Consider the following 24,825-nt stretch of genomic DNA (forward strand, 5'->3'; position numbering starts at 1 on the left):
TTATGTAACACTAGTGACACAGTATGTGAAATCACGTGAGACCCAGACCCGTGGGAAATCACATGAGACCTGGGACCCCAGACCCCGCCACACCGCAGGACTCCCCCGAGACCCAGAGTCAAGTCCCCGCTCACCCACGCGTGCCTTGCTGTGCATGCAGCCTCTTGGTGACCGGTCTTTGGTCGTTACAGCGTTAGGGCCACTGGGTTTTTATAATGTAGATTAGGTATTTTGATCATACTTTAGATAACTTACAGCATTTTTAATTTCCATAATGTAGCCACTTGCTGTATTTTTAAAGTGGTCTTTACAGAAGTTGCTTACAGTAACAGATAACACTTGTAATTGTGAGATATACATACCTCCTTGGGATAATTATGGAAATTATTATTGTTATTGCCTTTAGATGATCTCTAAGTATGCCTAACTACCATTGAGATGTTAGGAGGAAGAGGGGGCTGTTTTTTTTGTTTGTTTTGTTGATGTTGCTGCTTGGCTTTTTGGTCTTTTAAAATAGTTATCAAGCTCCCCAGCTTGATTGTCCCAACAATGAGTGAACCAGTATCATATTGGTGAGAGATTTTCTCAGCTAACTGCAGATAGACTTTGGATAGCTAGAAAACTGATGTATAATGTTTTTAGACTTTTAGAAATATTGAATATAACTTTTGATTCTTGGTACTGTTTTCTGGGATCTTTTTAAGGATTTAGGAATAGTTTTAAGAGTTTCTGAATTTTGGAAAGAGAAATGTGGAACATCTTTTTCTTTTAAATAAATGGTTATCTGTATATCATTTGGCTTTAATTTTAATAATCTTTGTTAAAAGGCATGTCCTAAAATTTAATCCTCAAAATATAAAAATTTATAGATATATTTATCTGAACTGAAAAATGAAGTCAGACTTTTCTGACCAAGTTTCATTTGCCTAATTGGTTTAACAGTGAGGACTGCTTTTGCCAGTTAGGTTACACAGCATATATTTTCTATAAATTGAATGATTCAAGGTAATTTGCAATTTTAAGTTTTGGCAAAATATGGTTAAAGTAGAAGATAAAGCCATTTTGTCTTTGTCTTTATATTTTGCCATATGGGTAAGAGTGTACTTTTTATTTTTAAAAATAAGTTATAGTATTTACAGTTTTAACTCTTTTTGGACATATAGAATATTTACAAGTTGCTTATTAATGAAAGCATACATATTTTTCTTTTAATAATTTATCAATTTGTAATATTTATGTTGCCTTGATAACATAAATGTAGTGTCAGATATTTTAACACATAAAACCTTATAGATGTTAAACTTAAGTATGATATATAAACTTATGATATGTAATAAGTCTTTGGTGATATGTGCCAAAGCATTTATTAGGTGTAATGTCTTGATGTCTGCAACTTGCTCTAAAATAATTCAGATAAAAAGGAGGGGGAGGGAAAGTGGGAGCTAGAGTTAAAGTCAAAGCTGCAAAATCTGTGAATTTAGGTGAAGGGTGTTTATTTTAATATATATATATATTTTTTTAGCTATGCTGAAGGCCTGAAAATGTTTGAAATATAAAGTTGGAAAACCGTAGTAGTCACAGGGATTAAAAACTTAATTTTGAGAAGTATGTGTCAGTGTTATAAGAAATGTCTTACCAGGGTGAAAGTACGTTAGGATACAATTATGTGGGGAAGTAGAATGATGGGCTTGTTCATGAATTTTTGTAAATGGATGATGGTCGTATGAAATTACTATGATTTTTAGATGCCATTGGTACATTTAACAGCAATGGAACTATTTTATTTTAAAATGTCAACTTTATGTAAGAAATGGCATCTTTTGCAACTCTTCAAACTTACGATGAAACATTTTTTTCTGCCAAATTAGAAATCTATAAGAAGGTACATGATTTTAATGAAATTTTTGTGGTAAACAGGCAGGCAGGTTTGAAGACTTCAGACCTGGCTAACCATTCTTTCAGCTCTTTGGGTTCTAGGAATATGGTGCTCTGAGTTCATTCAGTTATACTACACTTTGGCAGATTATCATGGCACGGCCAGATGGATGTGACTGTTTTAGCAAAGGTACTGTATAGCACAACCATAATGGTTCCCCCCCCCCCCCAAACCTGAACTACTCCCACAGACATATAACCTTACGTCCAACTGCTGAGAGCAGTCATAATATGCTATGTTATTATGCTATTTTTTAAACTACAGAATTGTTTTATGACCTTGTAATTTCCCTTTTCTATAAATATGGATAATTTCTTAAAGAAACTATATCATATGTTAATGATATTACTAACATAATTTTTACTGGCCATGAAATTAGTAATTTCATAAACTGGAAGTTTAAAAAGTGAACTGCTTTTTTTTATTCTTTTAAGTGTCTATGTCATTGTACTGTGGGATAAACCATACCTTGTAATACTTATTGACTAACTTAAATTTCTCTTAAAAGGTTAAGAATTTTAATTTTTGGATTGGAAGAGTGAAACATAATGTACATATTGTACAAGACTGTGGAGGCTGAAAACCATGTGTACTTTTTTCTTTTGGCCAGAGACATTGGGAGAATATCATTTCTTTGAATAGATCAGGCTGTCTGGCTAATAGACTTCAGCATTGTTCTTATAATCTTATCAATTGTTTCCTTGGTTTTGTGCCTGAAAATGGGAGATTGTGGAGGCTTAATTTATTGAAATACAGATAAAAAAAATCACCAGTGGTATTTTCAGAAGTGTCCATAATTTAATTATGAAATTCAGAAAATTAACATTATTACCATTTCCTTTTCAGATCCCATTCAAGTTTTGTCACTTATCTTACTGATGTCCTTTACAGTAGAAGATCCAATTCAGAATTACACATTACATTTAGTTGACACGTTTCTGTAGTTTTTTTAAGTGCAGCACAATTCTTCAGCTTTTTTCTTGACTTTAAAGATTATTTTGTAGAATGAACCTGAATTTGGAATGTCTGGTGTGTTTTGTTTTTTAATCCTCACCCCTGGATATTTTTCCATTGATTTTTAGAGAGAGTGGAAGAGAGGGAAAGACAGAAATATTGATGTGAGAGACACACATTGATTGGTTGCCTCCTGCACAAGGCCCTATCAGGGCTTCTGTCTTTGGTCCTCTTGCCTCCTTCTAATAAGGACCCCTGTGATTATATTGGGCCCACCCAGATAATCTAGGATAACTTCCTCATCTCAAGATCTTTAATCACATCTGTAGAGTCCCATTTGCCATGTAAGTTAATATGTTCACTGGTTCTGGGTATTAGGATGAAGACATCTTGGGGGGAGGAGGGAGGCGGGAATTATTCAGCCTATTTCCCCACTGTGAAATCATTCTTTTCTCTTTTGTAATGTTTTTGTGGGAAGATACTTGGATCCCTGGTTCCTCTTAATGGAGAAAGATATTTAGAAGCCAAGATCTGAGTGCTAGGTGTGCTCACTACTATTGAGATGTCAGTGTTCTAGCCTCACTTATTAGATAGAGCTAGGGAATATGTATATATGTGTATTGAGCTACTTCTGTATTAAAAAATATTAGTTCATACTGAGACCTTCAATTCTAATCCAATAACACACACACACATCTATACTAATAATAGCCCTCACATCATCACAAGATGGCTGTCACAAGATGGCTGTGCGCACAGCGGAAGTGGGGCCCAGCGGCTACTCTGCATGGTGAGGCCTGGGGGTCACATGGCTCTGCGTGACGTAGAGGAGGCTGGTCCTGGCGTCTCTGCTGCCTCGTGCAGAGGAGGCTGGTCCTGGCAGAGGAGGTGGGTCATGGCAGGGGAGGGCAGTTGTGGGTGATCAGGCCGCCATGGGAGGGCAGTTGGGCGATCAGGCTGGCAGGGGAGCAGTTGGGGTGATCAGGCAGGCAGGCAGGTGAGCGGTTAGGAGCCAGCGGTCCTGGATTGTGAGAGGGATGTCTGACTGCTGGTTTAGGCCCGATCCAGCAGTCGGACATCCCCCGAGGGGGTCCCAGATTGGAGAGGGTGCAGGCCGGGCTGAGGGACACCCCCCCCCCACCTCTGTGCACGAATTTCGTGTACCGGGCCTCTAGTGTGTGTGTGTGTGTGTGTGTGTGTGTGTGTGTGTGTGTGTGTGTGTGTCTTCTCTGACAGTGAAAAACTGATTCCTGTTACCTCTAGAGGGTTGGGCAAAAGTAGGTTAACAGTAATAATATACAAGAATAAACTGTGTTTTGTATACTAACAACTGTATACCCACGTTTGCTCACTCCTATATTATTTGGTCAGTCTTCCTGCGATTTCCCTTTCTGCCACCTCCCCTTCAACTACATGGATCCTCCTTTACCATATCTGGTTCTGGTAGCTCCTGCCATATAGCTAAGCTGCCTTGTGGATGCTTTTCTCAAAGCATGGTGCTAACAGGATAGTTGGACTTCTTAACATGGTGGCTTTGAAGCATTCTATTATCTATAAAGTTCTTTTACTTATTTGACATCTCATTTAAGGACTGTGGTTTTGTAGTTTCCTAATAGCATTAGCCAGCTGGACTCAGTTTAGATGACTTTGGTTTTATTGGCAGCATCCAAAGCATCCTAAATAGTCAGGACCCAGTTGAACATATGCCTTCTCTCCAATAGGCCTGAGTAGTGTGTGACCTTGGCTGTGTCATTGTCATAGAGCTTTTTTTGTTTGTTTGTTTTTTTAATCCTCACTTGAGGATATGTTTTTATTGAGAGGATATGTTTTAGAGAGAGAGGAAGGGAGAGAGAGAGAAACATAAATCGGTTGCCTCCTGTATGTGCCCTGATCGGCAATCGAACCTGCAACATTTTGATGTATGAGATGGTGCTCCAACTAACTATGAGCCACCCAGCCAGGGCTGTCATAGAGTTTCTTCACAGTCTGTTTGGTCTGGTGCTTGTTAGCCTTGACATTGGCAATGAACCCAAGTGTGTTTTTGTCTTCTATTTTCATGGTTGACTTCAGTACTAAGGGGGAACCCAATGATGACATAGTGGTCAAGCTTGTTGCTCTTTTGAGGATACTTGGGCTGCTTTTGGAATGTCTTGGGCTACCAGAAGGTGAATAACATGTGGATAATTTTTTGTGTGTGGCTGTGGATGCCTTATAGCACCTGCCTTCTCGGCCTTGGCTTCTTTCTTTGCTTTCTGCGTGCCATCTTTGTGAAAGGGTATTTTATTTTAAAACTTAAAACATTTTTTTTTTAAGTTGGGAGCATTATCCAAATCAAATGATTATAGTTTTATTATAGTAAAATTCTACATGATATTTTGGCCTTGGTTTAATTTCTTTTCAGTTTTTTCCTGGGCACTAAAATAATGCCTTTTGTCATAACTTATATGGACTCATTTTAACATCTTATGGATTTGGGTGACTTTTCTAATTTAATATAATTACTTTCATGTTTGAAGAATATAATTTCTGCCTAGCTTCCTTAATAAACCACATACTTCAACTACTTTATACTTTTTATTCTTTTTTTTTTAATATATTTTTTATTGATTTTTTATAGAGAGGAAGGGAGAGGGATAGTGAGTTAGAAACATCGATGATGAGAGAGAATCATCGACCAGCTGCCTCCTGCACATCTCCCACCGGGGATGTGCCCGCAACCCAGGCACATGCCCCTGACCGGAATCGAACCTGAGACCCCTCAGTCCGCAGGCCGACGCTCTATCCACTGAGCCAAACCGGTTTCGGCACTTTTTATTCTTTCTATAGTAGAAGGGAAAGGAGGAGAGACTATCTCAGAAATTACTGATTATGTAACTAAGTATTTTGGATTCAAGTTAGTTTTTACTTATTTCATTTAGAAGTATTTAGGTCTCACATGGAAAATGATTCCCTGGTAGTTGAATAAAATTTCCCAAATAGATCATTTGTTCTAAGTGGCAGAAAATTTAACCTATCTTGTGAAATTTTCCTAAATGTTATTTAAGTAGGCAGTATTTTCTTGTGCCAATAAAGTATTAGCATGGCAATGAAGGTTAGTATGGTATTAACTCTGGTTTTGCCTTTACTGTGAAAAATGGTTTAACTTATCCCCTTATTATTTTTTTTGACAGAGCAAATTCGATTAAAGAATATCAGAAAAGTATATGGAAGATGTATGTGGTATCGATTACGGTTATTAAAGCCCCAGCCAAATATTATTCCTACAATAAAGTAAGTAATTGGTTTCAATAAAAAAATATTTAGTGTTTACTTTTTGCTAGGTATCGTCTAAAATAGGTGTATAATAATGAATAAAACATGTATCTGTAAAGAAATTGTGACCTTAGTATGGTTAAGATGTGAATAGTAAATTTGAGAGGTGTCTGAACAGAGTTGTTTACAAATTGAAAGGAGAGAGTGTGCTTCTGACTCAAAGGAGAAGGGGAGAAAGAGAAGTCAAATCTTAAAGGAAAACCTTGTGCATCTTGTGTCAGTATTTGAATTTTTGTCTTAAAGACATAGAAGAATCTTTAAAAGATTATAAAAAAAGCAGGGAAGTGACATGATCAAGTTTGAATTTCATGTTATAAAGTTTATTGAGCACATACTGTATGCCAGGTGCTGTGCTAGGGCCTTGTAAGTTATCTCATTAGTTTTATATTAACTTCAAGGTAGATGTGTTTGCTTTTTCTCAGATGAGGAAACTGAGACTAAAAAAATGAGGTTACTTGAACGAGATCATACAGCTAGAAGTGGTGGATTGGAGACCTAGTTACTCTTTGTTTTGGCAGGCCTATCTGCTTAAACAGGCCATTACCATGTTTAATTAGAGTCGGCCTATTTGATTTTGTGAGGCTATGGCAGTGGTTGGCAAACTGCAGCTCGCGAACCACATGCAGCTCTTTGGCCCCTTGAGTGTGGCTCTTCCACAAAATACCGACTTCTGCGCATGGGCCACGAAGTTTCAATCGCACTGTACGTGCGCGCCCGCACGTGGTATTTTGTGGAAGAGCCACACTCAAGGGGCCAAAGAGCCGTATGTGGCTCGCAAGCCTCAGTTTGCCAACCACTGGGGTATGGGATATGCCGGTTTAGAGCATAGGCTTTGGATCTTCACCCTAAGTCAGTGGTTCTCAACCTTCCTAATGCTATGACCCTTTAATACAGTTCCTCATGTTGTGGTGACCCCCAACCATAAAATTATTTTCGTTGCTACTTCATAACTGTAATTTTGCTACTGTTATGAATCGTAATGTAAATATCTGATATGCAGGATGTATTTTCATTGTTAAAAATTGAACATAATTAAAGCATAGTGATTGATTACAAAAGCAATATGTAATTTTATATGTGTTTTCTGATGGTTTTAGGCGACCTCTGTGAAAGGGTCGTTGGACCTCCACAGGTTGGCAACCCACAGGTTGAGAACCGCTGCCCTAAGTCATCAATCCTTTATAATAAAATTGGTCAACACTTTGTAGGTATTTGAACCTTAGTTTTCAAGAAAAAAACAGCAGACCAACTCTGTGAAATTCTCTTCAGTGATTAATAAACTGATTTACTTAACTGGAAGTACAGATTAAAGAATGTTCAAGTAAGGAAGGGTTACATTGATACTGGTAACAATTTAGATAAGGTCGGAAACATCAAAACCTTTTTTGCTACTTAACCCTGAAGTATTCTTTTACAATTAAGCAGTCATTGTGTAATACTCTAATTTCTGAAAGTTGCTTCCAAAATAACTTTGAAAGTGTGCTTAAGAAAAATACAAGACTTCACAAGTTAACTAATTACTGACTCTATATATACAGTGGGGCCTTGACTTACCAGTTTAATTCCTTAGGAGACCGAGCTCGTTAAGGAGCTCGTTAACTCAAATTACTCTGTCAACTCAATGCAAAAAATCGGCAGAGAGACAGCTGGTATCTCAAAAAACTCATTAGTCGGGACACTTGTAAGTCAAGGCCCCACTGTAGTGAAAATGCTTATCTTTTTAGAGCAGTGGTTCTCAACCTTGGCTGCACATTAGAATCACCTGGGAATCTTTTTAAAATCCTGATTTCTGGGCCTCATCCTCCGGAAATCCTGTTTCTCTGTTATGGGGTGGGGCCACAACATGAGTAACAAAGAAACAGAATTTCCAGAGGATGAGGCCCAGAAATCAGGATTTTAAAAAGATTCCCAGGTGATTCTAATGTGCAGCCAAGGTTGAGAACCACTGTTTTAGAGGAACCAAACATGCTTTCTAAAAAAATTGGTCACAGAGCATGATGCAGTTTATTGTTTCCACCTTTGCTTTGGCTCGGGAAATTAGACCAGGGTTTTATTGATTGTGGTAATTTTTTTCATCAATCTGGTGGGTTCTGTCTTGAGCCTCTGCTCTCCTCCCTTTGGCTTATAGAGTCAGATGCTACAAGTAAAGCATCTAAAAAGGGGCCTAACATATCCTAGGTGTTTTGTTTCCTTTTCCTTCTGCCCTTGTTTGCTTTTAAATCTGGCTTTCAATTTCACCTTTATCTTTGTTTTCTGACCTTTGTTAGCCTGTTGGGAGAATTGGTAAAAGAAAATGCGGAGCCCTAGCCGGTTTCGCTCAGTGGATGGAGCGTCGGCCTGCAGACTCAAGGGTCCCAGGTTCGATTCCGGTCAAGGGCATGTACCTTTGTTGCGGGCACATCCCCAGTAGGGAGTGTGCAGGAGGCAGCTGATAGATGTTTCTCTCTCATCGATATTTCTAACTATCATTCTCCCTTCCTCTCTGTAAAAAATCAATAAAATATATTAAAAAAAAAAAGAAAATGCGGAGTTATTTGTGTGGGAATAAAGTATATTTTCATGTGTTCTTTTGGATATTGGGGTAATTAGCAAACTTTGGAGTTGAGTTAAAATTACTATTTTAAATTATTTTTATTTTAATTCAATAAATAGTTATTGTGCACCTACTATGTATATGTCAGGTATTATGCTAGGTGCCAATATACTGTGATTAATAAGTAGACATGTTTCAGCTACTTACAGTCTTGGGGGATACTGTTAAGTAAACAAGTAATAATAGAGTTTAGTAAGGGGGATGCCATGAAGGAGTAGAGGAATGGCTTATAACTCTGGCTCTACACAGAGAAGTGTCCCTGAATAATGAGGTCTGAGCTGAGATTTGGGTGGAGTTACTAATAACAGCCAATAGCTAGTATGAATTATTTATGATATCTGAAGCACTTTCTAGGTGCTTTACATACCTAATCTCAGTTGATTCTCAAACCTACCCTAAAAGTTGGAAACTGAGATATAAAAGGCTAAGCAACTTGTTAAGATCTCTTGGTTAATAAGTGGTGAAGCAGGGATTTGGCCTTAGTTGGTAGTTTTGTTCCAGAGCCTATGTTCATAAGTACCTCTCCCTAGATAGCCAGGTAAGAGTGGGAGCACTCCAGATAGGGCTCCCTTTTCTTCTTTTGGCCTATAGATAGTGTGGAAAGCAGCTTGCAGTACTTATTATGCTCTTAATAAAGAGTAGAGCGTTATTTTGACCAGATGGAAATAAATTTGCATCTCAGTGCTAACTGTTTAAGCTACTCTGAAGTTAGTTAAAACTGAATTAAGATCATATCCAGGGCTCAAGGAACTTGCATCAAGTCAGAGGAGGAAAGTCATGGTTTTTATTTTTTTGTGACAGTAGTTACAGTCTCCCCGTTGATGAGGACTGCTTCTTGGAGGGTGAATAACCTGAGTTGAGTCTTGAAGAATGAAATAGAGTTTGGATAGGCAGAGATGTGAAATGGGAATTCTAGGTAGAAAGATCCAAGAGAGCAAAAGTGTGATGGTGGGACAAGCTTAGGGGATTTTGAAAAAATCAGCATGATAGAGGTAAGCAGGTGGGTTGGAACTTGATTAGTCTCATTCCAAAGCTAGGTTCCTAACAAGAGAGATTAAACACATGGAACATTTTCTTTCTGTCTTTGAAGACAGGCCACCCCAATTTTATTTTTTATTAGGCCTCCTATGATTCTTTTTGTATTGGTTTAACAATTTCTATTCAGTGTAACAGATTGTGATATTTCATAAATCTTTCAATTTCATCACTTAAAGATAGCCACTATTAAGATGATTTACATTTCTATATTTTTATTTGCAATAGACTTATTTACAAAAATAGGATTATATTACATGTACATACAGCTTTGAAAGCTGTGTTGTTGGTTTTTTTAATTTAATAACACAAGGTAGATAATCTTCCAGTGCACAAGTTTTTAGTGGCCAGGTAGTGTTTCACTGTATAGGTATACAGTGTTTCACTGTTAATTTATTTGTCTAGTGCTCTGTTGATAGGCATTTATGTGCATATATGTTTTCTGCTGTTATTTATATCTGTAACCACCCTTTTATATTTTATGTATTTAATTCTAGTTTATTTCCTTTTAAGTTTCTTGAAGTAAAGTAGATGGACAGTTAAAAGGGTATGTACTTCTTTAGGTCTTTTGATACCTTATTGCCAGATATTCCTTCAGAGTATAGAGTGTGTGTGAGAGCTCCTTTTTTCTTTAGTCTCTCCAACACTGGTAATAATCTCTAAAATATTTTCACTAAACAGAACATATCAGAGAGAATAAATTAGTTTTTTCCCAAATTAAATGTTATTTTATATCTTTTTAAAAACTAGTATGTACATCTTTTTTATATCTTTATTGGCTAAAAAATGTTCCATTGTGTGGTTCTATCTTTGTTTACTTAGTTTCCTATTAAAGGACACTTGTTTCCAGAGTTTTACCATTATAAACATGGCTATATATTCATCTTTGCCCAATTGACCCATTATTTTTTGTAGTTTGTTTTTCTAAAAGTGTTATTGCAAGGTCAAGAACAATTCTTTTTTATATTAAATGGTTTACTGAATTCTTGGCATTAATGTATTTTGATTGAATGCAATAGTCCAATAAATTAATAAGTTGAATTTGGTACTTACAGTTCTGCAAGTAGTAACTGAGAATATGAAATGACAGGCATTATACAATATTCTAGAGATTCAAAGGTGAAAAGGACACTGTTCTTGCTATAACAGGAGTTTAGAATTTGAGTCAGTGGCATAGTGTTATGAGACCACTTCAGATTGTTTTATGCCTTGATCTTGCCATAATGACTCTTAAAGGAAAACCATGTAGATGTATTTATTTATATTTCACTTATCTTTTTTCTAAACAGGAAAATAATTCTGCTTGCAGGATGGGCATTATTCTTATTCCTTGCGTACAAAGTTTCTAAAACCGACCGAGAATATCAGGAATATAATCCTTATGAAGTATTAAATTTGGATCCTGTAAGTAGTATTTTTATATAATGCACATTAGTTTAATGATCCCATGAAAACACTGTAAGTCCACGTCCTAAAAGAAATTGGACTGTGCCTAAAAGTAAAACTGTGGTCAGTTAAAAAATTTTTATTAAAATGAGCTATCTAATCCATTATTTATTATTCTGATGTACATATGTTTTTTAAGCTACAGATGATTGCCATCCTATTAAGAATTGATTTGTAATTACTAAAATGTAAGAATATTTGAAGATCAGGTGGAAAGTTAGTGAGTGGGTATATTTTTAAAACACATATGTAAGATGGGTTAATGCAAAGTTAAAACCAGGAGATTTATATATGTTAGTTGGATGATTAAAATCTTATGTCCCTGTGTTAGTTGACACTAAGGTAGAGTGTTAACCCTTTATGTATTTTAAAGAACTGGTGTCATTGTCATAGAAATTCACATTAACTTTGGGTGACCCATTGGGTGATCTCTTGATTGATTAATTGAACTTGATTATTGGGTCCCAACAGAAAATTAGTCTTTTAGGTTTATCAGTGGAAAGTTAGAACTGAAATGAATGCTAGAGGTCAGCTAGCCTTTTTTCCTAATGGTGAAAATGGGACCCGAAAAATTTGTATATTGTCCAGGATCCTATAACTTCTTAGGAGTCAAGTTAATCTAGTGCTCTTTCCATGTTTTCCCCAAACCAGTTCTTTTACTTCTAGTGTCTTTGCTCAGTACTAGTAGATGACTTGACCCAGAGATTCATATAATACAAAGTAAGGAATGTGTTTATCTTCCAGTTTTCTGCTTTGTTAGAAGCAAAGTATTTCTATAATTTGTTTTTCTTTCATTGTGATGATCATGGTCATCAAGAAATTTTAAAAATTAAAAGGTTTGGGGGCAATTTGATGCTATGAAAGTCATGAAAAACTTATTAATAGAAAGTGAATCTAATAGGAAACAACTAAAGTAAGCTTATTAAGTATTTACTTAATTTTAAAATATTGACAAGCAGATGAAACCAGATATTCTTCAGATTATTTCTTAGAAAGGAAGTTAAGCTTTGATTGGAGGTTTTTTTCAGCCAGACTTAATTTACCGTGATCATTCTTTGATATTTAAATGTGACAATCCTTTTATTTTATTTAAATACATCATTACAGTTGACCCTTGACAGCATGGGGGTTGAGGTGCTGCTCTTGCCTGGTCAGAAATTCAAGTATAGCTTTTGACTCTATAGTCCTTCACATCACAGTATTTTTAGTCTGCGGTTAATTGATTCCACAATGTGAAATCCTCGAATACCAAAAAAATCCATGTATACATAAATGAACTTGTGTAGTTCAAATCTGTGCTGTTCATGGTTTCATTCTTGTATCATCAGTGCCTAGTGTACTGCATGACACATAGTAGGTGCTCAATATAATAAATATATCCGACAAAATAAGTATATTTTTATTTAAAAAGTACATGGGGCGGAATTTATGGCACAAAATATATAGGCTAAAAATTCATTTTCTCTTTCTGAAAATATTGAGTATTTAATATCTTAAGTTCCAGATGAGATGGGTTTTGTTTTTATAGCATTGTGCTTGCTTTTACTAAAACAAACCTTTTCCTTTTAGGGGGCAACAGTAACAGAAATTAAGAAACAATATCGTTTGCTGTCACTTAAATATCATCCAGATAAAGGGGGTGATGAAGTTATGTTCATGAGGATAGCAAAAGCTTATGCAGCGTAAGTATCATAGGCTTCATTACATATTTTTAAGAGTGGTAAAGATAGTTTTCTATTTGAATAAATTAGTAAATAAAATAGTTGTCATACATTTTTATTAAATGTTGACCTCATATGCAGAGTCTGTCATTTATAGAACTGCCTGGCAGAGCTAAAATGGCAATCTAACTAAAACCTTAATTTTAAGTAACGTAGATTAGTGCATTTGCCATATGAAGTTGGTTAGATTAAGTAGTGATTTGTTAATTGACCTTTTTCTAAGCATCCTAATTAAAAGAGGATATACTTATTCCCGTTTTCATTTCTAGTTTTTTTTTTTTTTTTTTTTATAAGGTAAGATTTATTTCTCTTGTTTTGGCAGTGTAGCTTGTCTCATTTAAATTCTTTACAAGACCAATTTAATTTTGGGGAAACAGGATAGAGTATATACAATTAGAAGTAGTTATTCCTTGAGCATTACTATTACAAGAGTTAAAGGTTAGCTGGATTCTTTAGGACTTGTGATAGGTATATCTCTACATAGCTCTTAAGTTGAATTAAAGAGTAAAATACAAACAAGATGTCTGTTTTTTGAGGATTCAATGACATAAAATGTAAGTAAATATTAGGATACTCAGATATAATAACAAACTGACAAAAGTTGGGGACATACTCTCTTATTTATGTTCTCAGTAAAAATACATTGACTGTGTCTCTTCTTCCCCCTTTCCTGTGGATTGCTTGTTATCTATATGAATGTGATTTTGTAATTCAGGAGCATCTGAAGTCCGTACCACTTTTTTCTTTTCTGTACAGCTAATGTCCTTCAAATTACTGTCTTTCTATTGGTGTCTCCTTTTCCCCCATTTTTTGATTGTGTCTCCTTCAAGAATTTAATTGTGCAAGTATTGCGGTGCCTTAGTTGCCATTTTCAGAACTGAAGATTTCAGAGGAAATCAGATAGACAGTATTACTTAATTAGTTTTAATTTTAGTGCAGTTTTTTTTTTTTTTGCCCTAGTCTTCAGGTATTGTAACATGTTCAAATTTCTGAATTTGTTCTGAAGTTACTGGAAATCTGACTGTTATGTATCACTATTCTAAAAAGTACAGAAGAATAAAATGTGGCCTTTCATTTTAACTCAGTTACATGATCGAGATATAGAATGTTTTGTATGTAAGATGTCTTAGTTGATGGTCTATATAACACAAATTGAAAAGTAAATGATTATGGGACCCAGACTTTGAGATCTTGTAACTTGTACAAGTATAACTAGATTTGATAAAACTGTACATTTTACCAAATATAAGTTCTGACTGATTGAATTGAAGCTCCCATCTTATGTATAACTCTAGCAGCCTAAGTATAACTCAAGCAGCTTTTGGAATGCAAAAGTTATAGGCTTTGATCTATAAAGCTTTTTAGAATTTGCTTTGGTTATTCAGGATATTTTCTCTTCCCTTATTTGTCCATTATAATAAACTAGATGGGTCATTCCTATTTCTTCATACCAGATTTTTAACTTAGAGGAAAAAAGGTGGTCTGGTTATTTTTGAGGAGTTAGAAACTATTCAATTTTCTGTTTCTTTCTTCTGGATACAGTTGGGATTTGACTTTCAGGTATAAAACCTAGGATCAAGCTACTTTCTCACAAGTGGGCAGCAGAGATGTAACCTTAAAGCTATTCCAGTTTTTAAAAATATGTTTTCATGTGGTTGTACACATGAGTATGTAACTTAGCTTTACATAGCCAACTCAGTGTCACGAATGTATAATTTAGTGAAAGCATTCTCTAGATCAGATTTATAATCTGGGGTCCTTGAAATTGTATACAGAATATTATATATATAAGTTCTTTATTGATTTTTCGAGAGAGGAAAGGAGAAGGAGAGAGAGAAACATGGATATGAGAGTGAAACATCGATTGGCTGCCTCCTGTATGCCTTCTACTGGGGATGGAGCCTGCAACCTGGGCATGTGCCCTGACTAGGAATTGAACTGGCAACTTTTTGGTGCCCAGGATGACACCCAACCAATTGAGCCACAATGGCTAGGGCTTTATGTATATATTTAAATGTGTATATATTCCAGAGCAAAAGAGGCACAGATTCCATTAAATTTATACTTGGATCTGTGATACAACCTTCTACCTCCAAAGTTAGGGGATATAATCATGTTTAGGAAACTTTATTCTCATTGAATTAAAAAACATTATGTTAGCATTATTGGCCTTGTTTAAACTTATACGAATTAACAAATCACCTATAGCATGTTCTTTCATATTCTTTAGCATATTTATACTTTTTCCTGTGAAAATTTATGATTCTTTGTTTATATCTTTACTAGAGACTAAGTCTTAGGAATGGTATTATACTAAAGCACTAGTAAGTGGCAAAGAAATCACTGACTTTTTAAAAAGTTGATGAGCCGAAACCGGTTTGGCTCAGTGGATAGAGCGTCGGCCTGCGAACTGAAAGGTCCCAGGTTCGATTCCGGTCAAGGGCATGTACCTGGGTTGCGGGCATATCCCCAGTGGGAGATGTGCAGGAGGCAGCTGATTGATGTTTCTCTCTCATGGATGTTTCTAGCTCTCTATCTCTCTCCCTTTCTCTCTAAAAAATCAATAAAATATATTTAAAAAAAAAAAAGTTGATGAATCCTTTTATTTGAGTATCCAGCATGGTGCCTATCACAGTGGTTGTACAAGTTGGTTTAATGAATGAATTAATAGAATTATAATCAGGTATGGTTGCAGGTTAAAAATCAAGTGCTTCTATTATGTGCTTTATTTTGCAAAATCTGTGCTTTATTTTGCAAAATCTGAGGGCATTGAATAGAGAACAGAGCAGTTTATTGTGCTGCCATCAACAGAAAGGCAGAGGGGTCAGAGATAATTATTTTGTGGAAAAGAATCTAGTTAGAATACAGAATATTGAGAGAAACAATAGCTGAAGCTTTGGGTGGGGTGTACAGTTGTACAAGGAAACTGGGGCAAACTTTTTTGAGAAACATCTCAACAGAAAAGAATCTTAGCACCATTTCTTATTAACTTGAAATCTCTCTAATTATGCTTTCCATTGGCTCCTGTGTTTTATTGTGACCTTAGTTCAAATAGTGTAAGTAGAGATACAGTTAAATAAGGGCTAAAGATGTCAGGATACTTATTTTTATAAATTATCAAATCGATAAGTTCTAAAATATTTTCAAATTGTTGAAAATTTTTGCTATTTTATAAAGGTACTTCTGCATTCTCTCTTTCAACTTGGAACTTGGTTGACTAGAACCTACATTGTATCTTAAGTACCTATATTCTGGGAAATAGAAATAGGACCAAAATTGGATTTGGACATAAACATAATCTTTTGCCAACTAATCTACAAGAAAGCCTTTCTTATTTTATTATTAGTCTTTTTTTTTTTTTTTTTGGTGTATTTCTGCCTTGTTCCCTTAACAACATTATAAAGTGTTCGAAGGAAATAAAATTTTATTTTAATGTTTTCTTAGCATCTACACTGGAACCTGGAATAAAACCACTCTCACTCTGTGCCTTTAGCTATTGCCCAGCTCATAGGTAATATTTATATTTAGGTGTTAAAAAATATATTCACTCTGTCACTTCATATTGCCTGGGTTAGGAAGAAAATTGTGGTCTCAGCACAGTGCTAATGACCTTTTACACAGCAATAGACTTTTATAGGTGTTTTTCTTCTTTTTTTTGTTGAGAATATGGTACCAGTTTTGGAGGGATTATTATGGATTAATTTTATATTTAGAAAATAGGTTATATTATTATTGAAGTGTGAGCATGCTTATTGAAGAAATTTTGGAAATGTATGAGCATATAAGAACAAAAAAAGGCACCAATAATCTTCCTGCCTTCTCTCAGAAAATGTGTTAGCTTTTAAAGTTTCACTTCCTGGCTTAAAGTAGCTAAATTTGAAGACCCATGGGGCAACCAGGAATTTGTATCAAGGCTCAATAGTTGACATTTTCTGTTAATCCAGAATTTCTAGCTTCCTTGTTTTTCTGATTTCAAAGAGGCTTTCCTTGATTCTCTGAAATTAATATCTTTAAGAAATGAGTTGGTTGGTTAATGGAATTTGTATATATGAGTACTTTTTTCAGGTAGGGCTTTCTAACTATTAAACTTTGTTCTTTTGATGCTAGTTTAACTGATGAAGAGTCCCGGAAAAATTGGGAAGAGTTTGGAAATCCAGATGGACCTCAAGGTGGGGTAAATGATTATTAAAAAACACTGGGTATATGATATATATTATTAAAATATTAATTAGATAGAAAAGAATATTTTAACAGCCACAGGGAGTTAAACAGATGTGTCAATTGAGTTCCTTTTAATTAATTTTTAACTATTTTTTTTCTAGAAAATAGTTTAGAAGATAAAACTTAGATTGATTTGATGAGAAGAGTAGTCACTGTCATTCACATTTTCAATTAGTAGTTCATAAAAATTGAATGACAAAAATGTTTTTTTTGCTGACTTTAAATATTTTCTCACATACAGTGTTTACATAAACTCAGGAAATATAAAAGGATTTAGATTTTTTTTAAGAAGGAATTTATGTACTTTGATTATTTTTTTCCTTCTGGAAAGATTTAGTTTCAGATATAGACTATTTCCATTAATTTGTGTAATGAGAACATATGTTGTAATGAGATGATTTTTCTCAGTTGTTTTTTTTGGGGGTGGGTGGGGGTGGGGATGAGAGGCAGAATTTTGGGATATAAATTCTGGAAGTATAGAAATGTTCTTTCTATTTTAGCCACAAGCTTTGGAATAGCCCTGCCAGCTTGGATAGTTGACCAGAAAAATTCAATTTTGGTGAGTCTATTTATATCACATTATAATACATTTGACATAAAGAGAGCTATTACAATGAAAATATTGGTATGCTATTTTTAATTTAACTGTGTATTGTGAAACTTTTTATGTGATGGAGAAAAGAATTCTTTCCCATGATTAGGTTGCTGGTTTGGGGCAGTGTGTTCTAACTGTAGTCTTAAAACAAAGATGTGATTTTCTTTTGGAGTCAGTTTCAGATCAGGTCATACCCTTGGTTTGGGGAACTACTGCTTTTTAAATTTTATTTGCCATTAATTTTTATTTTCCAATTCAGTTGACATACAATATTATATTAGTTTCAGGTGTATACCCAGTGATTAGACATATAACTTAGACCTGATCCCAGTAAATCTCATACCCATCTGACACCGTTCATAGTTATTAGGATACTATTGACTATATTCCCTATGCCAGTGATGGCGAACCTATGACACGCATGTCAGAGGTGACATTCGAACTCATTTTTTTGGTTGATTTTTCTTTGTTAAATGGCATTTAAGTATATAAAATAAATATCAAAAATATAAGTCTTTGTTTTACTGTGGTTGCAAATATCAAAAATTTCTATATGTGACACGGCACCAGAGTTAAGTTAGGGTTTTTCAAAATGCTGACACGCCGAGCTCAAAAGGTTTGCCATCACTGCCCTATGCTGTACTTTACATCCCCATGACTATTCTGTAACAACCAATTTGTACTTTTTTTTAAAAAATATATTTTATTGATTTTTTACAGAGAGGAAGGGAGAGAGATAGAGAGTTAGCAACATCGATGAGAGAGAAACATTGATCAGCTGCCTCCTGCACATCTCCTATTGGGGATGTGCCTGCAACCCAGGTACATGCCCCTGACCGGAATCGAACCTGGGACCTTTCAGTCTGCAGGCCGACGCTCCACTGAGCCAAACCGGTTTTGGCTCAATTTGTACTTCTTAATCCCTTCACCTTTTCCACCCACCCCTTCAACCCCTTCCTATCTGGCAGCTGTAAAAATATTCTCCGCATCTATGAATCTGTTTCTCTTCTGCTTGTTCGTTTATTTTGGTTTTTATATTCAGTTGTTGATAGGTATGTATTTACTGCCATTTTATTGTTCATATTTTTATATCCCCTTTTCTTAAAGAAGACCCTTTAACATCTATATATATAAAAGGCTAATATGCTAAGTGTCCCTCCGACCAGTTGCTATGACACACACTGACCACCAGGGGGCAGACGCTCATCGCAGGAGCTGCTGTGATGCACATTGGCCATTTACAAAGAAACGGCACCAGGGACCTGGCACCCACAAAGCTACACTTGGCTCCCCCAAGTGGAACACAGGCCCTGCCACCACGCTGGAGCAACACCCCACCAAATTGCAGCTAACACTGCCGAGACCCTATGGTGCAAAATTCAGCCCACAGCCCAGCCCAGCCCGAAAACGGTGGCTGTGGGCGCCAGGTAATGATGTCATGTAGCAATGCCCGGCTTCCTCTCCCTAGTGACTAGCCTCCTTGGAGTTTTTTCAGCCCAGAAATACGACTTGCTTTATAGCCAGGTGGAAACATTTTACACTTTAACCAAATGTCTGTGAAGTGTTTTCCCATGCCTCATCTCATTTGATCCTCACAGAAGTCCTGGAGTAGGTACATTGGAGACTTGGTGGAATTCTATTTTTTTTTCATTGGCCAGCAAACAAGATTTAGAAAGTTTAGAAACTTGACCCAACTGAAAAGAAGGAAGAAATGGTGGAACTTGAAAATGACTTCAGATTTTCTCACTGTGCAGAATATAGTCAAAAACTGCTGCAGTCAAATATTTTTTCCTTTGTTCTCCCTGCGTGATCTACAATAATAATCTGCTTTGTGTTGATATTTATTGCTGTGTTGCTGACAATTACCTGAAAGAGAAGTTGGGGTGCTTCACTGGGCTGGAAAAAGTTTAGCTAAATCAGAAAGCAGGTCTAATTAAGCAAGTTTATTCTATATTCCATATATATAAAAGGCTAAGTTGACTCGCACATGTGTAGTGCATTCAAAACTCTTGCTGGCACCAATCGCATGTGTGTGTTTTGATCTGTCATTGTCAATTGTGAATTTGGTTGACACTTCTATTATAGAGAAAGGGTGAATAGCGTTATTAAAATATTTCTTCTAATTAATTTCCTTTCAATGTGCATGAATTTGTGCACCGGGCCACTAGTTTCATATAATAATGATTTGGTGGTGATGAGCTCTTTTAGCCTTTTCATGTCTTGGGAGCTCTTTATATGTCCTTTGATTCTAAATGATAGCTGGGTAGAGTAATTTTGGTTATAGGTCCTTGCTTTTCATCACTTTGAGTATTTCTTGCCATTCCTTTCTGGCCTGCAAAGTTTCTTTTGAGAAATAAGCTGACAGTCTTATGGGAGCTCCCTTATAGGTAACTGTTTTTCTCTTGCTGCTTTTAAGATTCTTTGTCTTTAATCTTTTGCATTTATTTATGATGTGTCTTGGTATGGGTCTCTTTGGGTTCACCTTGTTTGGGACTCTCTGCACTTCCTAGACTTGTATGTCTATTCCCTTCACCAAGTTAGGGAAGTTTTCTTCATTATTTTTTTTTCTAAGAAGTTTTCAATTTCTTGCTTCTTCTCTTCTTCCAGTGACCCCATAATGCATATGTTGGTACACTTGAAGTTGTCTCAGAAACTCCTTATACTACCTCTTTTTGGATTTCTTTTCTGATTGCGTAATTTGGCTTCCTTATGTTCCAAATCACTGATTTGATTCTTGGCTTCATCAAATCTACTGTTAATTCCCTGTAAATTATTCTTCATTTCAGTTAGTATATTTTTCATTTCTGATTGGTTCCTTTTTGTGATTTCTATGTCCTTTTTCATGCTGTTGAAATTCTCACTAAGTTCCTTCAGCATCCTTATAACCATTGTTTTGAACTCTATAGTAGTTTGCTTGCTTGCTTCCATTTCATTTAGTTTTATTTTGTTTTTTTTTTAAGAGGGTAAGGGGGAGAGAGAGAAAGAAACATTATTGTGAGAGAGTAACATAGATTGGTTGCCTCTAACACACGCCCTGACCAGGGATCAAATGTACAACCCAAGTATGTGCCCTGACCAAGAATCAAACCAGTCACCTCTGGTGTACAGGATGACACTCCAACCCAACCAACCGAGTCCCACTGGCCAGGGCTCATTTAGCTCTTTTTCTGAAAATTTCTGCTGTTCTTTTATTTGGGACCTATTTCTTTGTCTCCACATTTTGGCTGCTTCCCTAAGTTTGTTTCTAGGTATTAGGTAGAGCTGCTATGTCTCCTGGACTTAGTAGAGTGGCCTTGTGTAGTAGGTGTTCTGTAGGGCACAGAGGCACAGCCTCCCCAGTTACCCCAGCTGGGAACTCTAGGTGCACCCCTGTGTGGGCTGTGTGCACTGTCCTATTGTAGTTGAGCCTTAATTTTTCTGTTGGCATCACTGGAAGGGATTGACCCCCAGGCCAATTGGCTGTGAGGACCCGCTGTGACTACAGCAGAGTAGCTGTTGTTCAGGAGCCAACCTTATAAAACTTCAGTGGGGCTGTTGTGCTCACCAAGTTAGCCCAAAGAGTTTCTTGCTAGTGAAGGTGGTAAGATTGTAATCTAGCATGGTCTAAAGCTATCCATGAGGTGCACTGGCCCTGGGGACTCCCAGGAGGTGCAAGGTCATCCACTGCCTTTGCCCTGTCTGGGACCACCTGGCATGAGCTTTGGAGCAATCTGCAGATGGCTCCTACTTGTGCTTGGTTTGGAAGTGCCCAGGAGAGGCCAGGCTGCAAACTAAGACTGGCTGCCACTAGTGCTGGGGCTGGGCCCACTTAGTGAAAGGTACAGGATATGTGCCAAGACCAGATGTTGCTTGTTTGAGAGATTTTAGGAAAGTCTGTAGCAGGTGCCAAGAAAGGTGGTTTGTATGGAAAAACCACTGGAAATGGCTTGGTCGGGCCCTCAAGTTGGGCGAATGGGGTCTCAGGCAATCACTACAGTGTGGTGAACAGTGTGAGCCAGGTTGATGGAGATATGACACCCACTTGCTGGCTCTTTGAGGTTGGAGGGGGTCTCAGAAAAAGAACAATGGCTTTTGCCAGCACATTTGTCTGCTCCTCCAGCTTTTGCTCTGATGCCAGATAATTCAGTTCCTCCCTGTATGTCCCTGGTGCCTTTTGAGCTGCTGTCCCAGTGCTGGAGCTCAGAGGGAGTGAGTCTGAATAAATCCATGTGCAGGCCCTTTAAGAGGAACTGCATGGGATTCCAGCAGCCCTCATTATCACTCAGCCACAATCCCCACTGGTTTTTACAGCCAGAAGTTATGGGGACTTCTCCTCCTGGCACTGGAACGCTGGGCTGGGGGGGCCTGGTATGGGGCTGGGATTCCTTGCTCTTCAGGGGGACCACCATGACTGAGGTACTCCTCCTGATTTTTATCTAGCACATGTGGATGTGGGACTAGCCCATTCCAAGTCTCTGACCCTCTGACCAGTCTCTATGTAGCTTCTTTAAATCCCTATTTTTAGGTCTTAAATTCAGCTAGATTTTAGGTGGCTCTGAATGATGGTTCTGTAGTTGAGTTGGAGGATTCAAATACTGCATTTATCTATGCCGCTGTGTTGACTGGAAGTCCTGGAACTACTCTTTTTTTATGGTATCTGTATTTATCCTAAGTTGTACTCAAATGTTAAATTACCCTTCATTTCACATTTACCCTGGCTAAATTAATTATAATATATGCTAAATTAGTGGTATATATTCCGTATGGTACTTCAGGAGGCAGTAGGATACAGACTTCAATCATATAGATGCTGAACTCTAAAATGTCAGAAATTCCTATTGTTTAGGAATAGATGATTCCCTGCTTTCTTGAAAATAATGATCTAGGTAGGAGCTATCTTTGAAGTAATAAAAACCAAAATCCATATAGTCTGTAATTTGTTTTGAAATGGCTATTTATAATGTTATTTTATGGCAGATTAACATTTGTTTTCTTCAGTGGTATATAGTTGCTGTATGTAAGTGTGCTTATCATGCCTAGGCTTATTCTGGGAATACTAAAGAAGAGAAACATAGTTAGCTACGAGATTAGGGATCAAGCAGTGGGAGAAAAATCTGAGACCAATAGACTTCAAACAGAACATTATGAAGTTACTCCTCAATATTTAGACAAAGGAACCAAACAGGGTTCTATTATTATTTATTTCCAAGGCATTAACCGCTTGCCAAGGTGTGACTATATAAGTACTTGACTTGAAGGGAAATATAATTTCTGTTTTGCTGGTGTTATCTATAGAGCAAATGAAAAGGTAATTTATTAGTAGTGGCAAAGAACATAGTTTCTGTAGGTGGAATGCCAATCCTGGTTCTTACCTACTTACTAGCTGTGTGACCTAGGACAAGCTATGAAACATATATATGCTGCAGGTTATCTTCAAAAGGAAAATAATAATGGTACCTTCCTCAGAGGATTTGAAAATAAGAATTAAACAAAATAATACATGAGGAGTGCTTTTAATAGTGCCTCCTCCATGTAAGCCTCAAAATAAGTGTTCATGGATATTGTTATAATTTGCCTGATGTAGACCATAATTTTTTTCTCTTTAATTCTAGGTTTTACTTGTATATGGATTGGCATTCATGGTCATCCTTCCAGTTGTTGTGGTAAGTTCTAGCTTTTTTTTTTTTTTTTAACATATTTTTGGAAAGGGAATTGTTGGTATGCTTTGGAGTCTCCTTGTTAGATTATAATTTGTATTAGAATATAATCCATTGATCCTTGAATTTTAAGAATCTTATTATATTCAACTATATTTTGAAGGTCTTCTAAAGGTGACATCACTTGAGTATGCTAAAGTATATTTCCTCCCAATTCAAAAATTAGACACAACTGATAATACTACAGTTGTATTTAGAGTTTAAAATGAGTCTTCCTTCACTACCTCCCTCCACATCTCTGTTGGAGATAATCACTGCTTAAGTTTGGTGATTTCCCTTTTAAATACAGTTTCAGGCAAAAGTAGGTTTACAGTACATGAAACAGAATTTATTCTTGTTTTATTATTTATTATTTGTATTATTTTCCATACAAACATCTTAAACCCACTTTTGCCCCAGCCTGTATTTTTCTATACACACATTACAAAATATATGTACTGTTCTGACTTTTTTGCTTTAACTATAAGGGGCATGACATTTAGAGCGATCTCATTTTTAAAACAGCTACATGGTACCTCAATATGTAGATACCATAAAGTTTATGATTTTACTGTTTATTACTTTTATGACTGGTGGTGTTCTTTTTGCTCTTACAGTTTTTGAGTTCTATGTGAGGCTAATAATTAACCTGTGTGCCTTCTTCAGAGGATTTTTGTGTGAGGATCCAATTGTATGGAATAATGTGAATTAAAATAGTAAAATTGCTTCTTTATTTATTTATTAAATATTTATTGAAGGCATATTATGTATCAGGAACCAGTTTGTTGCTTATAGTAGTGGGTTGGTTCATTTCTATTTTGTCTTCAAACAATTTCTAGTTGAAACTTAAATGTCTTAATGGTATAATTATAGTTAGGTAGTCATCAGGCAGTATACATATTTGCAAAATAAATAATTTAAAATATGTGTTGAAGGTATTTGTTCTAAATCTGAGGAATTTTTATTGGTTTATGAGCATTTAGAAAATTTGACCACAAACATATTCCTTATTAAACTAGCATTTATTATAGTTTTTATGCTTTATTTATTTAATTTTATTTGTGTTTAAGGGGTCTTGGTGGTATCGCTCAATACGCTATAGTGGAGACCAGATTCTAATACGCACCACACAGATTTATACATATTTTGTTTATAAAACTCGAAATATGGATATGAAACGTAAGTAAATTTAAATAACCATGACAATAGATTATTTTCTGAGTCACTTATGTGGAATTGATACACATTCAAATAGAGAAATTCCATTTTACGTTTATAGATATTTAATTCGTGTACCTAAAACTGGAGGAAAATGCTAACACCCTTACCACATTTCT

General features: G+C 36.1%; 1 protein-coding gene across 5 annotated transcripts in view; it reads left to right on the forward strand.

Moving 5' to 3' along the window:
• The window catches only part of SEC63 (SEC63 homolog, protein translocation regulator), a 75,557-nt gene that overhangs the window by 11,149 nt on the left and 39,583 nt on the right, over positions 1–24,825 (forward strand). The window contains exons 2-8 of one of the 5 annotated variants that reach the window (XM_036316177.1): positions 6,061–6,160; positions 11,120–11,234; positions 12,846–12,958; positions 17,105–17,166; positions 17,719–17,777; positions 23,405–23,455; positions 24,559–24,667. In XM_036316177.1, the coding sequence (XP_036172070.1) occupies positions 6,061–6,160; positions 11,120–11,234; positions 12,846–12,958; positions 17,105–17,166; positions 17,719–17,777; positions 23,405–23,455; positions 24,559–24,667 (609 nt within the window). Of the gene's footprint in view, positions 1–3,683; positions 3,779–6,060; positions 6,161–11,119; positions 11,235–12,845; positions 12,959–16,441; positions 16,509–17,104; positions 17,167–17,718; positions 17,778–18,963; positions 19,241–23,404; positions 23,456–24,558; positions 24,668–24,825 lie in introns of those variants that run through there. The other 4 variants (XM_036316179.1, XM_036316180.1, XM_036316181.1 and 1 more) reach the window with 4 other exon arrangements.

This window comes from Myotis myotis, unplaced genomic scaffold (genome assembly GCF_014108235.1).
Source record: "Myotis myotis isolate mMyoMyo1 unplaced genomic scaffold, mMyoMyo1.p scaffold_m19_p_7, whole genome shotgun sequence".
NCBI lineage: Eukaryota > Metazoa > Chordata > Mammalia > Chiroptera > Vespertilionidae > Myotis > Myotis myotis.